The sequence below is a fragment of the Alligator sinensis genome, unplaced genomic scaffold (genome assembly GCF_000455745.1).
Source record: "Alligator sinensis unplaced genomic scaffold, ASM45574v1 scaffold1021_1, whole genome shotgun sequence".
NCBI classification, from domain to species: Eukaryota; Metazoa; Chordata; order Crocodylia; family Alligatoridae; genus Alligator; species Alligator sinensis.
The window spans coordinates 1,419,459-1,439,676 of NW_005842185.1; the positions used below are offsets into that span (position 1 = coordinate 1,419,459).

At 40.9% G+C, this 20,218-nt stretch overlaps 1 protein-coding gene across 1 annotated transcript in view; it reads left to right on the plus strand.

Annotated features, from left to right (window-relative positions):
* ZFC3H1 (zinc finger C3H1-type containing) overlaps positions 1–20,218 on the plus strand; it is a 69,848-nt gene that overhangs the window by 13,357 nt on the left and 36,273 nt on the right. Inside the window, 12 exon segments of the mRNA XM_025207166.1 lie at positions 1,868–1,932; positions 2,191–2,386; positions 2,740–2,966; positions 3,970–4,093; positions 9,691–9,791; positions 11,057–11,260; positions 12,316–12,480; positions 15,906–16,043; positions 16,503–16,621; positions 17,716–17,862; positions 19,067–19,241; positions 19,459–19,590. Coding sequence (XP_025062951.1) covers positions 1,868–1,932; positions 2,191–2,386; positions 2,740–2,966; positions 3,970–4,093; positions 9,691–9,791; positions 11,057–11,260; positions 12,316–12,480; positions 15,906–16,043; positions 16,503–16,621; positions 17,716–17,862; positions 19,067–19,241; positions 19,459–19,590 — 1,793 coding nt within the window.

The window sequence follows — 20,218 nt, forward strand, 5'->3', positions numbered from 1 at the left end:
TATTGGCCAGTGCTAAATTATTCACACGTGGCGGCTAGTAATTGGCTCACTGGCCGTTTAAAATTCCACGCGACTTCCGCCCAAGTTGAAGAGCTTTGAGCACTCTGCAGAGTGTCTCTGAAGTTACCTGACTTGCGGCTGCCGATCGATAGACTGATCACCTATCGATCTTTCTTCCTGTCACCGAGTGCAACCCCGCCGGCTTTGAATTGTGGACGGATTAACTGGCTTGGGCCCCGCCAGCTGGAACAACTCGTGTGGTTGTTCCGACGACCGGACCACCTGCGTCGTGATTGCAAGTGGCGTGAGTAAAGTTTTTTACAACCAATAAGTTGTGTCAGCCTCTCCATTCACCAGCCCGCCCTGATGTACGAGCGTAACTCGAGTCGGCCCTGGCCGTCCGAGACACAAAGCTATACAGTAAAGGGGATGGAATCATCATTAATTCAATGCTGTTCTCAGATTACACAAGTTATGTTTTGCTGGTGTTTATGATTGACGTTCTGCTTTGAAGCTTGGTAGTGTTAACAAGTTTACAACTGGGCTCCACTGTTAACTTTCTTCAGGCTAAGTGAAACTTGTGCAAGGTTTTAGCACCAGAATCAGTATTTTAATTTCTTTGCTTTGTCGCTGGCCATGACAGAAGAAATCTGTTTAGCCTATTTTTCATCTCTAAAGTGGTTTCAGATAGTTTTACAAGCCCTTTCATGTGCTTTTTAAAACAATTTTATTGTTAGCCTGTGGTTTGTGTAATAAGACTTTCAAAGTGAATATTTCAAAGTTAAAGCATAGCTGGCAGCATTCCATTTCTCAATGTTTGATGTGTGTTTTTCCAACAGTGCCTGAATGTACAGTGTGAGATGAATAGTCTTATTTCTTGTTCTGTCTAGAAAAAAATTTCTTGGGACTCTGCCTTAGTATTTCTCCCTTTTTGGAAGGGGAGGGGTGAGGTGCTAAGGAAGAGGTGCTAATACTTGGCGCAGAAAGAAGTAGGATGAATGTCAGTTTCTCTCTTCCCAGTTTGGAGTGTGAGTGGCCTTAATTGTAAAATCTACATTCCCAAAGCATTTAATATGAGAGAGTAATCTTGGAGATTTGTTGTTCAATATATTTTTTTCCCTCCTATTTGGTGTCTATACAACCGGTGGGCAGAAAAGTATAACAGGGGTTTCTGGAGAGTCTTAGGAGATATTAGGCTGTTTATTGGGTTTGGGGGTAGAGGGGGTTGTTTTTTGGTGTTTTTGCTCCCCCTCCCCCCCTTACACCTCTCTTCCCCTTCTTGGGCAACTGTGTGGTAAGTGTTTTCTTTTGGTGGTTCACTAGATTTGGATCTTAGTGTTGATTCTCTAAGATGCTGAGAATGACATATTGCGATGGCCTGGGCTTCCTCAATTCCAGGTGGAGCCAACCAGGCTCAGCTGTGTGCATAAGAAGGCTGATTGATTGTTCCTGCTTCAGTAAAAGTGTCAGTCTTCTGGCAAGTGGTGCTTTTATTCCATTTATAATATGAAACAGGCTGGTTCACCCTAAAAAAAAAAAAAAAAAAAAAAAAAAAAAAAAAAGGAAAAAGGAGGGCAAAAGCATATTAAGATGGAAACTTACTAGAAGAACAAAATGGACTAATATATGCTCTCATACTATCACTTCTCAAAGTGAGATCAATTATGCTAATTCTACTCTTCTATATTTGAAAACTTGCTAGTGTCTGTAACAATCGTCCTTATACTTGATTTCTAATAGCTTAACACTAACGCTTTGGTAATGTGGATGATATAATGTGGCTTCAGATTTGCACATCATTTTCATGTAGTTCTGTGCAAACTGCAGTTTCGTCTTTTGTCTGAAAAGGTGTATTTTTGTTTTAAAGGCGAAGAAGACAAAGAACAAACGTTAGTACGAAAGCTCAGCACTTCAGATGTAACAACTGAGAAGGTAAAGTGCTCTATGTCTGGAATATTGTACTGTGACGTCCCTCTAATTCCTCCTTCTAAATTGTGGATTCAGGTTAGACTTTGACGGTATTACTCTTCAAAAACTGGTGATGAAATGCATAGCAGGATTTTAATCTTGTCTCTTCATTGAAATGAGACACTTAAAGATGTGTGTTTGTATATATTTTAAAGCCCTTTGTGAACTTGAAAAATGACACATTTAATGACTTTTAAATTGTCCTCTTTTCTTTTTTGCAAGAAGTTGCTTGATGAGGAGGAAGAGATGTCTGAATTGCAGCTTCGACTTCTTGCACTTCAGTCTGCCAGTAAGAAATGGCAGCAGAAAGAACAACAAGTGATGAAGGAAAGCAAAGAGAAATTAACAAAGACTAAAACTGTACAGAAAGTCAAAGCCAGTACAAAAACGCATTCAACCAGAAAAACTAGCACTCCAGGTAATGTGCTTAGTATTATTGAAGTGGCTGGCAATATTAGGTATTCTGATGCCCAAAGCATGATCTCTTATGTCAGGTGGCTGATGATAGTTTCATAGTTGGTAGGGTCAGAAGGGACCTGAGCAGATCATCAAGTTCGACCCCCTGCCATGGGCAGGAAAGAGCGCTGGGGTCAAGTGACCCCAACAAGGTATCTATCTAGTCTCCTTTTGAAGGCCCTCTTGGTCTTTACCACTACACTGCATCTGTACAGCACCTTTCATCCTCATCTCTTAAGACTTGTTAAGAGTAGCCTTTGGGGACTTGCGTGCTCATTCCTGGAAGTTGTTAAATACATTTATTTTTATTTAAAGCTAAGCAAACTTTGAAGAAACAACAAACAAAGGCATGGAAAAAGGTGCAGCAGCAAAAGGAACAAGACAGACGTCAGAAGGAAGAGGATCTGAGAAAACAGGAGGAGGAGGAGGAGAGAAGAAAAAGAGAAGAAGAAATCCGAAAAATTCGAGACCTTTCAAATCAAGAAGAGCAGTATAATCGGTTCATGAAACTTGTTGGAGGAAAAAGGAGGTCAAGAAGCAAGGTGATACGGAATGGATTTGTGGTACTGCATTGTATAAACATGTTCATATCTGAGATCCATGATTTTGGTAAACAATGGTTTAGTGAAGTATAGAATTTGGATCTAGGAATTCATTTTAATTCTTCATCTGACAGATACTCCTCTGTGGGTTTGGTCATGTCACAACTTCTGCATAAATTTATGTATCTGCAAGTTAGTGATAGGTAAGTGTTGTTTCAGAAGTACTTAATGTAGTTCTGGCTTTATAGCCCTGAGAATACCACGTTGTAGCTGAATTTTAAAATGGCTATTTTGGAAGCCAGACTTGGTAATCAGCATTTTCCAAAGGAGAGCTGAACTGCAGAAGTACGTTTATCGGTGAACAGTCAAGTGAGTGATCAGAAAAACAGCTGTTACGTTAGAATTTAATGCTGCCTAACTCTGTCTTTCCAGAATGTAGGGGATACCTAAATGCAAACCTCTGAAAACTAGGAATATAGAATTGTCAATATCGAGTGTATCACATCTATATCTAGCCTTATCTCTGTCACCCTGGAAGTGGCAGTAGAAACAGCTTGGTTTTGTTTTTGTTTCAGTGTGCATTGTTCATGCCTGCATTTACATTGATGTTCACATGGTGTCATGCAGCCTCTGTATTGTATTGTTGAGTTTGGAGTTTTGGTAAACAGATTATATTTTCCTGATGTGGAATTGTGTGCTGTACGCCACTTATGGTCCAGTCAGATCAAATAATGTACTTCTAATAATATTTCTTGACTAGACCAGTAGAGACGGGGGGGGGGGGGGTTTTCGAGGCCCCCTTTCTAAAAAAAAAAAACGTTGTTCAAAACCTGTTCAGTCTCTACTTGTAGTTATGGGGAGAAGGTTACGACTTCACCTGTTAGATTTCTCTTCTTTCTTCCCAAGTGGAACTTGAATAAAAAGGCACTTAGCAATATTAGGATGACTTCAAAGCAAATAAAAATGATTTAAATAATCTGACTTGCACTTTCTGTATGCTTAGTCTTCAGATACAGACTTGAGACGGTCCTTAGATAAGCAGTCTACTGATAGTGCAGGAGGGATTTATCAGTATGACAACTATGAAGAAGTTGCCATGGATACAGACAGTGAAACAAACTCACCAGGTAAGACTGACACTCAATTTCTGACCTAGTTGAAAAGGAAGAATGTTAAAAAGGGTTAAATATATTATATATGTTCTGTTGTTTATTTTGTATATTAATGTATAATATGAGCAGTCTTATCTCGGAAAGGAAATGATCATTCGAGCAAAGAGGCTGAGTGAGTAATACTGTGTGTAGGGATTTAGAACTGACTCACAAGCATGTACTTGTGTGTTAAATCAAACCGCGTGAGGGTAGGGGTAAATTTTTACTAAGAATCCTTTTGGAGAATACTTGCATTCACAGTATCATTAAATCATAGATAATTAGGGTTGGAAGGGACCTCAGGAGGTCATCTAGTCCAACCCCCTGCTCCAAGCAGGACCATCCCCAACTAGATAATCTCAGCCAAGGCTTTGTCTAGCCAGGTCTTAAAAACCACCAGGATGGAGATACCACAACCTCTCTGGGTAATCTATTCCAGTGCTTACTACCCTCCCAGTGAGAATTTTTCCTAATATCTCTTGTAAACTTTCCTTGCTGCAATTTGAGACCATTGCTCCTTGTTTCATAGATTTCATAGACATTAGGGCTGGAAGGGACCTCAGAAGATCATAGAGTCCAGCCCCCTGCCCCAGGAGCAGGAAGTCAGTTAGGGTCAAAGTATCCCAGCAAAAAAAACATCCAGGTTTCTCTTGAAGGTGTTCAAAGTAGGTGCTTGAACCACCTCCAGGGGCAGGCCATTCCAGACCTTGGGGGCTCGGACAGTAAAGAAATTCTTCCTTATGTCCAGCCTGAAATGGTCTTGCAGGAGTTTATAACCATTTGACCTTGTAATCCCTTGGGGCACTCTGGTGAACAAACATTTCCCCAGGTCCTGGTGAACACCCCTTATAAACTTATAGGTGGCCATCAGGTCACCCCTGAGCCTGCGCTTTTCCAGGCTGAAAAGTCTCTTGGCTCTCAGCCTCTCGTCATAAGGTCTGTTTTCCTGACCTCTGATCATGCGCGCGGCTCTCCTCTCTACTCTCGAGCTTCTCCACATCCTTTTTGAATTGTGGAGCCCAAAACTGGACACAGTACTCTAGCTGTGGCCTCACCAAGGCCGAGTACAATGTGAGAATGACGTCCTGGGATTTGCTTGAGAAGCATCCATGGATGCAAGCCAGCGTTTTGCTTGCTTTACTGGCTGCAGCATCATATTGAAGGCTCATATTCATCCTGTGGTCAATCCTGACCCCCAAGTCGCCTTTGTCCATAGTGCTAGTCAGCGTAGCACTGCCAAGCCTATAGACATGCTGCAGGTTTTTCCTCCCAAGGTGGAGAACCTTGCATTTTTCGGTGTTGAATACCATTAGGTTCTCGTCCGCCCATTTACTGAGCCTGTCAAGGTCAGCCTGGATAACCCCCTGTCCTCAGGTGTGGATGCTTTTGTTTGTTCACTTGCTACTACTGTGAACAGTCCAACTTCATCCTCTTTGGAACCACTCTTCAGGTAGTTGAAGGCTGCTATTAAATTTCCTCTTAGTCTTTTCTTCTCCAGACTAAATAAGCCCAATTCCCTCAGCTTCTCCTCAGAAGTCCCCTCACCATTTTTCTTGCCTTCCACGGGTCTCTCTCCAATTTGTCCACATCCTTTTTGTGAGGGTGGCGAGGGGGAGCAAAACTGGACACAGTGCTCCAGAGGTGGCCTCACCAGTGCTGAATAGAGGAGAGTAATTACTTCTCTTGATTTGCTGGCAACACTAATGCAACCCAGGGTGCCATTAGCCTTTTTGACAACAAGGACACACATTGTTGGCTCATATTCAGTTTATTGTCCACTAGAACCCCCAGGTCCTTTTCTGCACACCTGTTGCTTAGCCATTCGGTCCCCAACCTGTACTGGTGCATGGGATTGTTCCATCCTAAATGCAGGACCTTGCACTTGTCCTTATAGAACCTCACTGTTGGCCTAACTTCCTGAATCAGCAGCCAATACTCTGTTCAGGACTAGGTGCAACCATCAAAGAGCAATCACGACATGTCCATTTGATACTGGGAGACTTGTACTGATGCACAGAAGCAGCATATGATTAGCAAGTAAGCAAAGATCTCACCACACACCGGGTTTCTAGGGATGGTGAAGGAATGCAGATGTCTGGCCAGTACGCTGATCTGTGGGTCTGCTGCTTCAGTGACCTCAATTGCAGGCTGATGCTGGAAGAGTGTTTTCCATTTCAGGTTTATACCTTTACTTCATGCCATCTGTCCTGCGCTGGTGCTCAATTACTGGTGCATTAAGTCTGCTGCATCTTGTTCAGCCAGTAAGGGGTTTCCCAGATGCAGTTCCCGTAACACTGTAACTGGAGTTTTTCCACCCCAGAGTTGGCCTTGTTTTTGTGCTTCCAGTTGCACTTTTTATCTCCAATGAGACCCGTTATGGCCTGGGCGAGACTCCCTCCCCCCATCTTACCTTCCTTATCTGTGGGTGTGAATCACTGGTGTCAGGTTTTCTGTGGGAATCCTTTCCACTGCTGGTGGTTTCTGGGTCTTCCTATAACAAGCAAGCACTTAGCTATCCTTATGTCAAACAATAGTAATTTATGTTAACTATATATGTATATATTATAATAACTCACTAAACTATAACATGTTAACTGCATATATGTGTACTAAAGAATAAATAACAGATCTAAACCCAAAAATGTAGCCAGCACTCACAAGATTTCTTTTGGTCCAAACCTCCAATTTGTCTAGGTCTCTGAATCCTAACCCTACCCTCCAGCATATCTTCTACTCCCCTCCTCCTCCCGTCCGTCCGTGTGTGTGTGTGTGTGTGTCCGTCCATCCGTGTCGTGTCCTCCCCCCAACTTGGAGTCATCTGCATACTTGCTGAGGATGTACTCCATCTCATCTTCCAGGTCGTTGATGAAGATATTGAACAAAACTGACCCCAGGACCGACTCCTGGGGCACTCCATGCTTGATACCAGTTTCCAACTAGACATCGAGCCATTGATTTACTAGCCTTTGAGCCCAACACTCCAGCCAGTTTTCTATCCACCTTACAGTCCATTCATCAAACCTGTACTTTTTTTGCTTGTTTGCAAGAATTCTGCAAAGACCCTATCAAAAGCCATGCTAAAGTCAAGTCATATCCACTGCGCTCTCCTCATCCATAGAACCAGTTATCTCATCGTAGAAGGCAGTCAGGTTGGTCAGGCATGACTTGCCCTTGGTAAATCCATGCTGACTGTTCCTAATCACCTTCTTCTCCAAGTGCTTAGAAATTAATTCCTTGAGGACCTGCTCCATGATTTTTTCAGGGACTTGGGTGAGGCTGACCTCAGGTAGTCTGTAGTACCTTGGATCCTCCTCCATTCCTTCCTTAAAGATGGGCATTATATTTGCCCTTTTCCAGTCATCCAGGACTTCCCCTGATTGCCACAAGTTTTCAAAGATAATGCCCAGCGGCTCTGCAATTGCATCAGCCAAATTCCTTAGCACCCTTGGGTGCATCATGTCTGGCCCCTTGGACTTGTACATGTCCAGCTTTTCTCATTGATTCCCTAATCTGTTATTTTTCCCCTATTGGCTGCTCATCTTCTCCCCAAACTGTGCTGCCATGTGCTGTGCTGACCTTGCCTGTGAAGACTGAGGTAAAAAAGGCATTGAGTCCTTTCTGCATCATCTATCATAACCAGGGATCCGGGTTTTCTGTTTCCCATGGGAAGACAGAGGAAATACATGGATTTCCCCCTTTACCCAAGGGAAATGTAAATTTCTCATTTTAAGAGGGAAACCTGCACATTTTACACTTTTGCAAAGAGCTGTCTGCAGGCTAGCAGAGTTCCATCCTGCACAGGGCTGGAGGGAAGTGGGAGGAGGACGGTCAGGCATGTATGTATGACATGTGTATATGGCTGCCAGGTAGGTTGTAGAGTAGCTCTCGGTAAGTCTGTGGGGGCAGGATTGAGGCCTCCATAGGCAGATAGGGAGTGAGTTGGGCAGGATTGGGGCTGGAGCTGCTGCCCAGCTGGGTGGTACTTGAGGCTGAGGGCTAGAATGCGTGGCTGCAGGGCCCCGGCGGAGAGTGGGACTGGGCTGCGGGCAGCTTGTCTGAGGAGAGGGGAGGACAGGCATCCAGGGGAGACCATTTCGGGTGCAGGTGCAGGTTCCTTGCCCTGCTGCCCTCTCCCAGGGTCTCCGCAGCCCAGCAGGTGTGACCCAGCGCTGCAGGACAGAGCGGGGCTGTGCAGGAAAGTTCCTTACTGCTGTGAGTTCCATGTTGCCCTGGCGAGGTGCCCCCTACCCATGTGGCAGCAGTGGCATGGGGTTGTGCCCTTTGCTGCTGTGCAGGGGACACCTTGCCAGGGCAGTGAGGCATTTGCAGCAGTAAGGAGTTTCCCAGTGCATCTCTGCTCTGACTTGCAGTGCTGGGTTACACCCACTAGGCTGCAGAGGCCCCAGGGGAAGCCAGCAGGGCTGGGAGCCAGAGCCTGCAGCAGGCAACCCATGCCCATCCCCACCCCATGCACAGATCTGGTGGGCATGGGTCTTCCTTGCCCCCCTGGGAGTCTATGCAATATTGAGGCGCCAGCCCCATCTTCTGCTTGAGCCTGCAGGCAGCAGGGGTGGGGGACCCGGGCTTTGTGCTCCACTCCACCCTGGCAGCCAGGGCTTGGGTGCTGTAATGGAGGGCAGGGAGCTGTGGACCTGGGTCCCTGGCCCCATAGCTCTGGCAGCTGGGGGCTCCCTCCAGCAGGGCTGGGGGTGGGCAGGGCGCTGTGGATGTGGGGCAAGAACTGCCAGCAGGGCTCAGGTGACTGTGAGGGGGCCCCAGCAGGGCTGGGGGTCTGTGGCTTGTGAGTGAGGGGCCTGGACCTGCATTCTGTAAGCTAACAGGGCAGGGGGAGCTCTGATGTTTCCATGATGATAAACGCAAAATCAAATGCCAAAATTTATCAGTATTTAGAATTTATTTTATTATAGTGATTCAGGCACTGGTATGCTTCCAAATTGCTTTAAAATTGTAAATATATCAATAAAACATTGTGTTCAACTGATACCTGTATATATAGTGGCCTTTCATTTTAATTATGGAGTTGGGGGGTTTTATCAGAAAATTTGCATTTTTTTTTTTTTTATCAGGGGAAACCAAGGTCCCTGGTCACTAGATTGCCTCCCTCATTCATTAAGGGACTCGCACTTTCCCTGTTCATCATCTTGTTGCTGCCACCGGCTGAACCGGGCACTGGTCCCTGGACCATTGCAAAAAAAATTGCCGGTCCGCCACATCATATAGTTTGAGAAGCGCTGGTCTGTAGCAGATGTGTCCCCCTCTGACTTCAACCCAGAGAGTTTCAACAGGCCTATCTCCACATAATATAAAATAAAAATATAAAATATTTTAAAAAGTAGCAATAAGACATGAAACAGATCTACGTATGTTTTGGAGGTATGAAAAAAATAAATACTGTCTCCTGTTTTGGTTTCACTTACCAAAAATTGAGTCGTTTGTAAATCAAGTGCTTCTGCACTTTGTTTTATTGTGATGATTTGAAATGAGATTATCAGTAAATTGATCTGCGTAACCTAGGCTGGTGGTTGGTAATTACCAATATATTTTTGTTGTAGCATCTTCTCCAGTACAGCCTCCCTTCTTTGAGTGTCCAATGGGATATTTTCCTCCTCCTCCTGCACCACCAGTTGCCTTGTCATTGCCACTTCCAGTTCCGGTAAGCAATGAAACTTAAAAAAAATTATGTTGGCTCTAATTATTTAAATTGATGTTTCTTTAAACTATATATTGGATCCTGTGTTTGTTTCTTCAAAGTATTTGAAAATTTTTGTGACCTCTTGTAGACTTTTGGCACTTTTAATGCTGACCTGTTGCCCTGCTTTAGGGAAGTAATTTGGAGTGATTTAGTCTTTTTCCAGGACCAGCCAAATCAAGCAGTTCTTTCAACCTCTTATAGTTTCTCTGGTTTCTGTCTGTTTCTGCTTGGGGTTCTAGTCACACTCTTGCTTTACTTTTTGCTTTAGAGTAGGGATGTCAAACTCATATGGCCCTGTGGTGTGGGGCCAGTCTACAGCCCAGATTGAATCCAGAGTGAAGGCTGGTCCTGTGTGTGACATGCATTGCAGACCAGCCAGGCCCTGTGCGTGTGGCTGGTGCTTGCTGCACGTGCTGCTTGAGTGAACTGTCAGACCTAGAGCAAGCACCAGGGGCTGGATAAGGGGGCCATGGGCCACCTCTTTGACACGCCTGCTTTAGAGAGTTATATTCATCACTTCCAGATTGCATAACTGAAGAAGAAGGGAGCTCAATTCCTTCTTCCATCCTCGGCTTTATTTCTAGGCTCTCATTATGAGTGAATGTCCTTTTGCCCATATTAATCACAAAGAGACAACGTCCTGCTGTTGTTCTATTGCATGCCTTTTCCACTCCCTCTGTCAGGGATGCACTGCCACTTTCAACTAGACTCTGGTTGCCTTCTCTCCTGTGATTCCAGTAGCAATTTATATACCTATTTGTTTGGCTTCCTCTTCCAGGTGCATACAGGCACTTTTTTTTGTCTTTTGTTTTGTTTAGGTGTTGCTCCTCATTTTATAAAACTTAAATACCGTCAAAGGACTTTATAAGAACACTGCCTGGGGCAGCTCTTAAAGCTTTATTATAAGGTCACAGTTTCTTAACAGTAAATTAATTTGTGTCTAGCTTTGGGCTGCCGTGGCTAGTCTAGTTCTATTCCCAAATTAATTTATTTGTACCCAGCTACTGTACAGTGTAGTTATGCCCTTATTGTCATTGCCTGGCTGCTTGCCTTCCTTTGTAAATAGGAGCAACTTTTTTTAGCTTCAGCCTTTTCATGTCTGAATCACAACATTTGAGTTACAGTTCCAAACCCTGATGTAATCTGTTTTAATTTGACCTTTGCTAAATTATCCAGAATAAACAATAGTTAGATTTTTCAATTTTTTTTTGTTTATTACTTTTTAGGCAATACAGCCTTTAAGCCAACTTTATATGGATAGCATTTCTTGTGTTTCTCTTGAACCTCCTCCACCTCTCCCACCCCTTCCACCTGAGGAACCTGAACAGCCACCAAAACCTCCGTTTGCAGATGAGGAGGAAGAAGAGGAAATGCTGCTACGAGAAGAGCTTCTCAAGTCTCTAGCTAATAAACGAGCTTTCAGATCTGAGGTATTCCATTCTGTAATCTGTGAATATAGCCTCTAGATGGCAGTTTTGATCTTAATTATAAGTGTGACCTGCAACATATGGGGAATAGGCTCATTTTATGCTATTTTATTGATATATAATATGACCCTGAGTTAATTTAAAGAATAAATATCTGTTTTAAATTTGCCAGTTTCATCTGATCTGGTATGACTGGATTATGACACTTCAAGGGACTGAAAATCAGTTTGGAGGGAGGAGGATTTATAATTGCTTGTTTGTTAGTTGAATAAGTGAAAAGTGAATAAACTCTTGCAGTGAAATTGGAGTTTTGTAGCTGTGATGGTCCAGGAAAAGTATGATAGGCAAGGATTTGCGTTATATCTTTTATTGGACCAACTGTATAGTTGGGAGAGAGGTTTGATAAGCTTTCAATGCCTTCCTGTCTGCTGTTTTAACTCAAGCTGCCTGCTTCTCAAGACCTGTGAAAGGGTTTGTCAAACCTTTCTCTTAACATTTGTTAGACTATCTCTTACAGTTAGTTTAACAAAAGGTATTAAAAAAACATTGCTTCTCCTAAACTCTTGGAATAATTCAGCATCACTTACCTTGCTCATTTAAAATTGAAAGGGCTTTTACTTTGTTTTAGTTTTCTAGCAGCACGTGTTGCTAGAAAACTAGAACGTGACACAGTATTTAAAGTAAAAACCATCCTAATTCTTCCCTTACTTTTAGTGAAAATAAAATTGTCTGCCCTTCTGGCATCATAAAAAGGTTGCAGCTATCTTTCCTTTGTATATCACTTTTAAACTGGAGCACAGCCATTCTTACCCAATACATTTTTGGCATTGCTATGCAACTATATATATAGTAGTAATGGTATACCTTTCAGAAAAAAGTTGGGTGGTTTTCTGGGTGGTATAGCGTCTGCTTTCAAGAGTTTGTGGAAATGGCAGGGGCACTAACATGCTACTGCTTTTAATTAAGTGTAGTCTATAGTTCTGTACTTCTTGAAAACACTTTGTCCTAGTGCATTGTGCTGCTTTCTGATTTGGATTTTTAAAATCTTATTTTCTTAGGAAACTTCAAGTAATAGTGGTCCACCTTCACCTCCTGTTCCAGACAATTCTCAATCTGTGCCAAGAAGCAATTTATCAGCAGTCAGTATTAATACTGTATCCCAGCCTCGGGTGCAGAGCACAAAGTTTGTTAGAGTACCTAGACCTCCACGAGCAGTGATCACGGTAAGTAATTAGTTGAAGTCTTCATTTTATAAGACCACCTAGCAAAGTTGTCTTGGACCAAAACAGCAAACAGATTTCAGCTATTTTGGCAATTGAGCACAAAATGGTATAGACATTTCAGTTAAACATTATTCGAGTAGCTGATTACTTTGGTAATCAGCATCTTTTAATCTTAAAGAAACAAGGTGACACTCAAGAATTATTAACATTTAGGACCTTTTATATCTTCAAAGCACTGTAAGCATTTAGAAGCCTAATCCAAAGTCCATTGAGTCTCTTAAAGAATGTTTTAAATATACTTCAGTTTGCTTTGGTGTTATTTTACTAAACTGAAGATTTCAAAGAAGACTTTGCAGGCAGAACATGGTTTAGTTCTTTGATTTTTTTTTCCCTTACTCCAGGCCTCATTTTTAAGGAAGGTAGATATTTGACATGGCAGTGCTAATCTAGTAGTCCATGTGTCAGATATTTAATCATATTTAGTCTGGACACTGAAAGACTTGAATTCGATTTTAATAGATGTTGGGGGGGAAAATGAGTTCAGTTCAAGTCAGCAAGATTTGTGATATTCCTCATCTTCCTTGAGCCTTGGAAATGGCTCATGATCCTCTTATGATTTTGAGGGGAAGGCAGCAGAGTCACAGTCATAAGTTTGAACAGAATGGCTAGAGATGTTTCGTCTGCCGGTAATGGCAGATGCCAGGGAGGGTAATTAAATAGGAGATGGATAACTCTAGATTTATCCTGTGCAGATTGTAGAGCAGGGGTAGGCAACGTTTGTTGGCTGGAGTGCCGAAAACCCCCACAATACCTACCTTGGAAGGTGCTGGAGTGCTGGCATGCCAGAAAAACAAAATGAGGGCAGGGGGTACATGGCAGGATGGCCTGTTTGTGCCCCTTGCCCCTCAGCCCTGCTCACCATCCCGTGCTCTGTGTCAGCAGCTTCCCAGAACCTGGGCCAGCTGCAAGCATTTGCTGCCTCTCCATCCCGGCCCCAGCTGCCTTCCAGCCTGGGAGGCAGCACATACCAGTGATGCTCCCTGCTGTGCTGCCCTTACCGCTTGGAACCTGGCACTGCAGGGGGGCACAGAAAGCTGCCTGCTCCAAGCTCCCCACTGCCCTGCCACGCTTCCCCTGTGTGCATGGGAGCAGCATGGGCAGCAGTGTAGAGTTGTGCCCCTCACTGCAGGGAAGCATGGTATGTATGAGCCACTTGTGGTACTCATGTTGCAGGTTGGCCACCCCTGTCATATACAGTCTAGTTGTTAATGATTCATAGCTCAGTTAATTTTAACATCTGTTAAAAGTTGATGGGCGGATCTTTGCATGTTTGCTCATTTTTTTTCAGCTATAGTTTCTTATTTGCAACTCTTCATCTTGAAGAGCTGTTCTAATAAGAAAGTTTGTTTTTTTTACCAACAGCGATGAAAAAATTGCACAGTTTTTGTGCTTGCTAAATTAATTATTCATTGCAAATGTTCTATTTAATGTGTAGAACAGAAATGCTTTTGATTTTGTATTTTAAAGGAATCAGCAGATCACTTGTACAGTTTCTTCCCCCACTAACACTGCAACAAATGTATCATTAATTCCCATCAGTCTGAACTTTGAAAACATTGTGTTTTCATGTACTGATGAAAAATCTTGTAACTTGTGCCATTTTAATTAAAGTCCTTTTTCTGAAAATCAAGTGATTGTATGGGAATGTCCATTCAACTTTCTAAACATGAGTTTCTAGTCCTTATGGCTGTGGAGGGAAAAGTCTTGAAAATATGGTAAAAAAATATACCCTGAATGCTTATTGGCCTTCCTTTTTTTTTTAAATCCAGCGTTCTATTTAACTAGTCAGGAACTTGTGGTGTTTTGGGTTTGACTCGTAGAAATTTCAATGCTTAGTGTTTGCAGTACTGCAATAATAAAGATTCTACATTTTAACCAAAAGTGATAGTAAAGGAACAGCCAAAATTTGCAGATTTATTCCACCCTTTGTAGGAACATATCTGTTGTATGTTCCCAGTTTGTTTGAGAGGAACAGTACAGTGTAAGTGATCAGGACTGCTGTTTAGCTCTGCTGTTCCAAATGACTGTTATTGCAGAGGCATAACTGCAGGAAATATAGACAGTAATCCCAGGATTTTCTAGATGAGGAATATTAAGGATCCAGGAAGATGCAGAGCATTTTTTTTTTCTACCAGACATGAGATATTGGAATTTTTGTTTTAAATCTCTACAATGACAGAGGATGGTATTCTGAGATAAGGGTGAGAATTATTCTGGGTGGATTTGATTTAAATCACTGGCCAGGAAGCCTCAATTTAGTCATTGTTTTCTTCAAAAAGTGCGTTCTTTTTGTATGATATCCTTTATTCATTTAACTTCTTGAAACTGCACTTTTAGAGAAAGGTAAAGGCTTGACTGCACACAAACTTACAGAGACAGTGGGGCTGATGGTTGGGTAATCAGGTTTGTTATTTCTCATCTCCATATACTTTTGTTAACAAGGATGTTATTTCTGGAGGCTACAAACTCTCCCTATACTGAAAAAGGGTGTGCGCGCCCAAAAGCTTGCAAAGAACATTTTTTCCAACTATTTAGTTGGTTTGATAAAAGACATCACATCTACCCAAAGAACCTTTTCTACCTGTGATCTCTGGAGAGACAAATCCAGTTTGAGAACTGAAACTAAGCATCACAGAGATGCTTAATAGGATCTTCTAGATTGAGCATTGAGTCCCATTGGGTAGAATGGTTTTCTTTAATCTTTACTAATCTATAGAGAAGCCTCTAGGAACCCCATTAAGATTGGGCTCCTAATATAGCCCATGGCCTGTTGTTGCCTATTTATAAAACTTCTAAAAAGGTTACATGAATATATTGTCTGAAATAGTATGTAATTAGAAGTTATAATCCCTATTTCATGATGATATTTTTGAGCTTTAATATATCTTAAATTAAAACTGTTTTTTTTTTTTTAAAGCATCTTAAAAAAATGCAATTAAATAAAAACATCTGATTTGAATGAAAAAATCCAATGTTATTTATTTATTTATTTATTTATTTTAAAGCGTTGATTTTTATCCACCCTGGAATTATTCCACAGTTATCCCGGTTGATTGACATTTGCCAAGCCTACATTTAGGAAGTAGAAAGAAGATTTGGGGAGAGCGTGGTTGCCTACAAGTGTAGGTTCTATATGTACAATTATTTCTCCCACTCATTCTCATGAACTATCTTTTGAGAACTGTCACTTCTCAAAACGTAAATTGCAGAAAATGTTTTCCTATCTTACGTGACTTTTGCCAGACACTTAAGAGTTCTAGTAGTAGGTACTCTAGTAGAGGTACTCAGATATAGCAAATGGATTGAAGATTCTCAAAATAAAGTCAGATATAATTCTGTAATTACCATTGTTATGTATTTTATAGCTTCCAAAGCATAAGTCAGTGGTTGTGACGCTAAATGATTCAGATGATAGTGAATCTGATGGAGAACCATCTAACTCAACTAACAGTGTATTTGGTGGACTAGAATCTATGATCAAGGAAGCAAGGAGGAATGTTGAGGTAAATAAAATATCTAATTAATTTTAATATTTCTGTAAATACTGAAGTTAAACCGTATCTTTTGGATCTACAGATATGGGGTTGTTTAAAAAGGATTTGAATACATTTTTCTGGTACTCTGTCTGGGCAATCATATTTTCATTGCATTACAATTCTAATGCAACTCTGTTTTAGTTAAAAATAGAAACCTGCAACCTAAATTGAGTGAAAATATGTAATTGAAAAATGAAATTAATGCAGACCCCTTAACTTTTTGCAGATAAGATAAAGAGCTAATATTCAAATATTTTTCCTTCAAAAGCCTTTTTAACATTCATTTTTTTAAAATCTAAAACTGCTTAAAGCCTTTAAATTTTACATTTAAGTGTTCCTTAAGGAAAATTATAGCTTGTAGTAAGCATTTGAATTTTAGTTTAGATTTGTGTGTAATTTGCATATTTTGATTTCTCTTTTTAATAGGCCTCAAAAACCAAAGCTCCTCCAAAGTCAGAAAAAGAAAATGATCCTATGAGAACCCCAGAAGCTTTACCAGAAGATAAGAAGATAGAATATAGACTTTTAAAAGAAGAGATTGCCAAGTATGTTAGTCTGCCATCAAAATAACTTTTACTTTATACTATTCAATAATCAGTCTCTTTAATTGAGACAAAAAGCTATCATATTTAGAGATCTTTAGAATTGATCTGTAGTGCATCTTAGTTTGAAATATAGCCTTATTACTTTCTAGACTAGACAATACAGCTGCATACCTGTGTTACATGAGTATGTGTGTTCAGAAAACATGACTCCCAAGCGAATCCAGGCGGATTTGGATATATTGAGGAAGTGGGCACATCAAAATAGGATGCAATTTAACAAGGATAAGTGCAAGGTGCTGCACCTGGGGGAGAGAATCTCCAATACTATAGACTGGGAAGTACCATTCTGAGTACCATGGCAGTGGAAAGGGATCTCAGAGCCTTAGTCGATGCAAAAATGAACATGAGTCGCCAATGTGACAAGGTAATAAGTAAGGCTAACTGTACTTTCTTGCACTAGTAGGTGCATCATGAGCATGTCTAGGGAGGTGATACTTCCCCTCTATGCGGCATTGGGTAGGCTGCAGTTGGAGTACTGTGTCCAATTTTGGGCACCGCACTTCAAGAGGGATGTGGATGACCTTGAGAGGGTTCAGAGAAGGGCTGCTTGTATGGTTGAGGGCCTGCAGGTAAGATCCTATGAAGACAGACTGAGGGACCTGAATCTCCTCAGCCTCTGCAAGAGAAGGCTGAGAGGTGATCTTGTGACCGTCTGCAAACTCATTGGGGGAGGGTCAGCAGGGAATAAGGGATACTCTGTTTACCAGGTGGCCCTCAGGGTTACTAGAAATAACAGCCACAAACTAAAGGAGAGTAGATTTAGATTGGCTATCAGGAAGAAATTCTTTATAGTGAGGGCTGCCAAAATATACGTTGGGCTTCCAAGGGAGGTGGTGCTTTCCCCCTACCCTGGAGGTGTTCAAGAAGAGATTAGACGGGCACCTAGCTGGGGTTATTTAACCCCAGTGCTCTTTCCTGCCTGCAGCAGTGGGTCAGAATTGATTATCTACAAGGTCCCTTCTGACCCTAGAAATCTATGAAATCTAACTAACTGAAAATTGCTGGAGATTTAATTCTTGATTTGTCTGTTCTAGTCGTGAGAAGCAGCGCTTAATTAAGTCTGATTCAATGAAGAACAATTCATCTCCTGCAAATTCTGATGGTGAAGTTGATGGGATCAGTAGAATAGCAATAGTTACAAAACAAGTGACAGAAGCAGAAGCAAAACTTAAGAAACACAAGTAAGTCCTTCACTATGATGTAAGCAGTATGCTGAATTTTGTTTAAGGGGGTGAAAAATTCAAATTTTATTTTCAATGTTAATTTTTTCATTATAATAAGGGCCTTCATTATCCATAGTTTTGTACCTTACATAGTCATTTTTCAGTCCATTAAAGTATAGAGTTATAATACCATCTGACAGTGTTTTATATCCAATTGATTTGTGTAAATGACTATATTCTTGTACTGATGATACCGTTTCAAATTACTTTGCTTCTGATAAATTACATTTATCAACTGTCATTCCAGTAAAAATGAGACTGCTTCCACTCTATGTAGCTCAGTAGTCTGTAAGCTGACACGTAAAAAAAAAAAATGCTTGTATCTGTGAAACTTAAAAAAAATATTTCTAATTAAAACTTCTGAGCCAAGTGCTTCCTCTGTGGTGTGGCACTCAGGCCATGTCTTTCCTCCTTGAGGCATGTTTGATAGGCCTGCTGTCCTCTGGCACTATCAGAATAAAAATAGATTAGTACTATTTTGTTTGTAATAAGATTGCTGAATGTTTTCCTGTGCGTCCTTTCTTTAAACTTGCTTCTGTATGTCACCTGACCATAAATTTACTATGCAGAAGGTAGGTGTTCAACAGCCCTCTTCCCTGGCTCTGACCATCATGGCTCAAGACTTTTATTTACTGGGCTCCCAACCAAATTGTTCTTAATTTGGAGTCAAGTATTAGCAGAAATGCCTCTCTCCACTGCCCCCCCCCCCCCCCCCCCCCCAGGCCCCACCAGCCAAGTTTGTCTTTTTCTGCTCCTAGTGCAGCTTCCTTTGGAAGCAACTGATGCCGTCCTTTTGCAAGTCCAAATGATGGCTTAGCTCCTCAGCCTGGCTTAGAGGAGGCCTGAGTTGCTGCTTGACAAAATATGACCATGGAGTGGTATTTTTAGAACATCTAAAACTTCCAGCAAGACATTTAAGATATGCTTCTTGCTTACTTCACTCCTAAATTTCAAATGACAGCATAGACTAAATCTGTATTTCGGTGTTTTCAATTACTTAACTGTGTAATGCATATTTTGGGCAATCTCATTGAAAGTTTTAATTTTTACAAAAAAGCTTTAGATGTTTTAACTTGGGATTCAACATGGCATTGCTGGGTTTATGAAGTTTTGATGTTCAAAAATGTGTGTTCCTTAATGTATATTTATTTTTTATTTTTAGACTTCTCTTGATGAAGGATGAATCTGTTTTAAAGCATTTGCTGCAGCAAGAGGTAAAGAAAAGAGAAAATGTTCGAATTGCTGAAAATAAGATTAATAAACTTGCTGAGCAACTGCAAGCAACTGAGAAGATCCTGAATGTTAATAAGATATTTTTGAAAAAGCTTCAGGAACAAGTAAGTTATTTGGGGTTTTTTATTTAGTAAATCTCTTGTTCAAGTAATTTGCTAGAGCTAATAAACTTATGTATTTGTAGGGGAATTCCATTTTTTTTTTTTTATACAGGTGTGTGATTTTACATGTTATACATAATGTATAAATTAGTTAATTGTGCCTAAGTTTTTTGTCTAATCAAACTGTAGAGGAGAGGGTCATTTTATGTTGTATTTTCAGATTCACAAAGTTCAACAACGAGTTGCAGTGAAAAAAGCTCTGGCGTTAAAATACGGAGAAGAGCTTGCTCGAGCAAAAGCAGTGGCTAGTAAAGAAATTGGAAAACGAAAACTGGAACATGATCACCTTGGAGTAAGTCACTTGTACAAACTTGCATCAGTCTCTGGTGTAAAAAAAAAAAAAAAAAAAAAGCATAACATATATTTGGTCAACTGCATTCCAGAATTTTCAAGTAAGAACCAAAGCAAGTGGAAAAATATTCTTTTTAAAAGATGAATTAGGAAGGAAGGAAAGTTGTGGGTTTTTTTTTTTTGGTTTTGTTTTGTTTTGTTTTTTCCAAGTACACGTCCTTTGTTATAATATTTTAAGAGTCTTGTACTTTCTTTAAAATCCAACAGAAAAAAGATATTTTTGGAACATTAGAGGTGTTAGATCTTTACTCCTCTCTCTTTGTTGGAGAGCTCCTGAGCAAAGTTTATATCTGCTTCAGGGGAAGTGTTCCTTGCAACTTTTGAATATTATTGAGAGCTTTTGAAGATCTTGTTTAGGCACTCCAATAAATATACTTGAAGGAGGAGCTAATAATAATATTTTGGAAAAACAAGCTGAAGAAGGCAGGGAAAATGGCGCTTGTGCATTTTCTTAAGTTTGTGTGCATGTGCATCTGCTTAATAGTTCACCTTTTTAACTTAACGCTTTTATGTTTGACCCTTGCAATGATGTAGGCTAATTTAATTGAAAAAAATGAAGTATGTCAGTG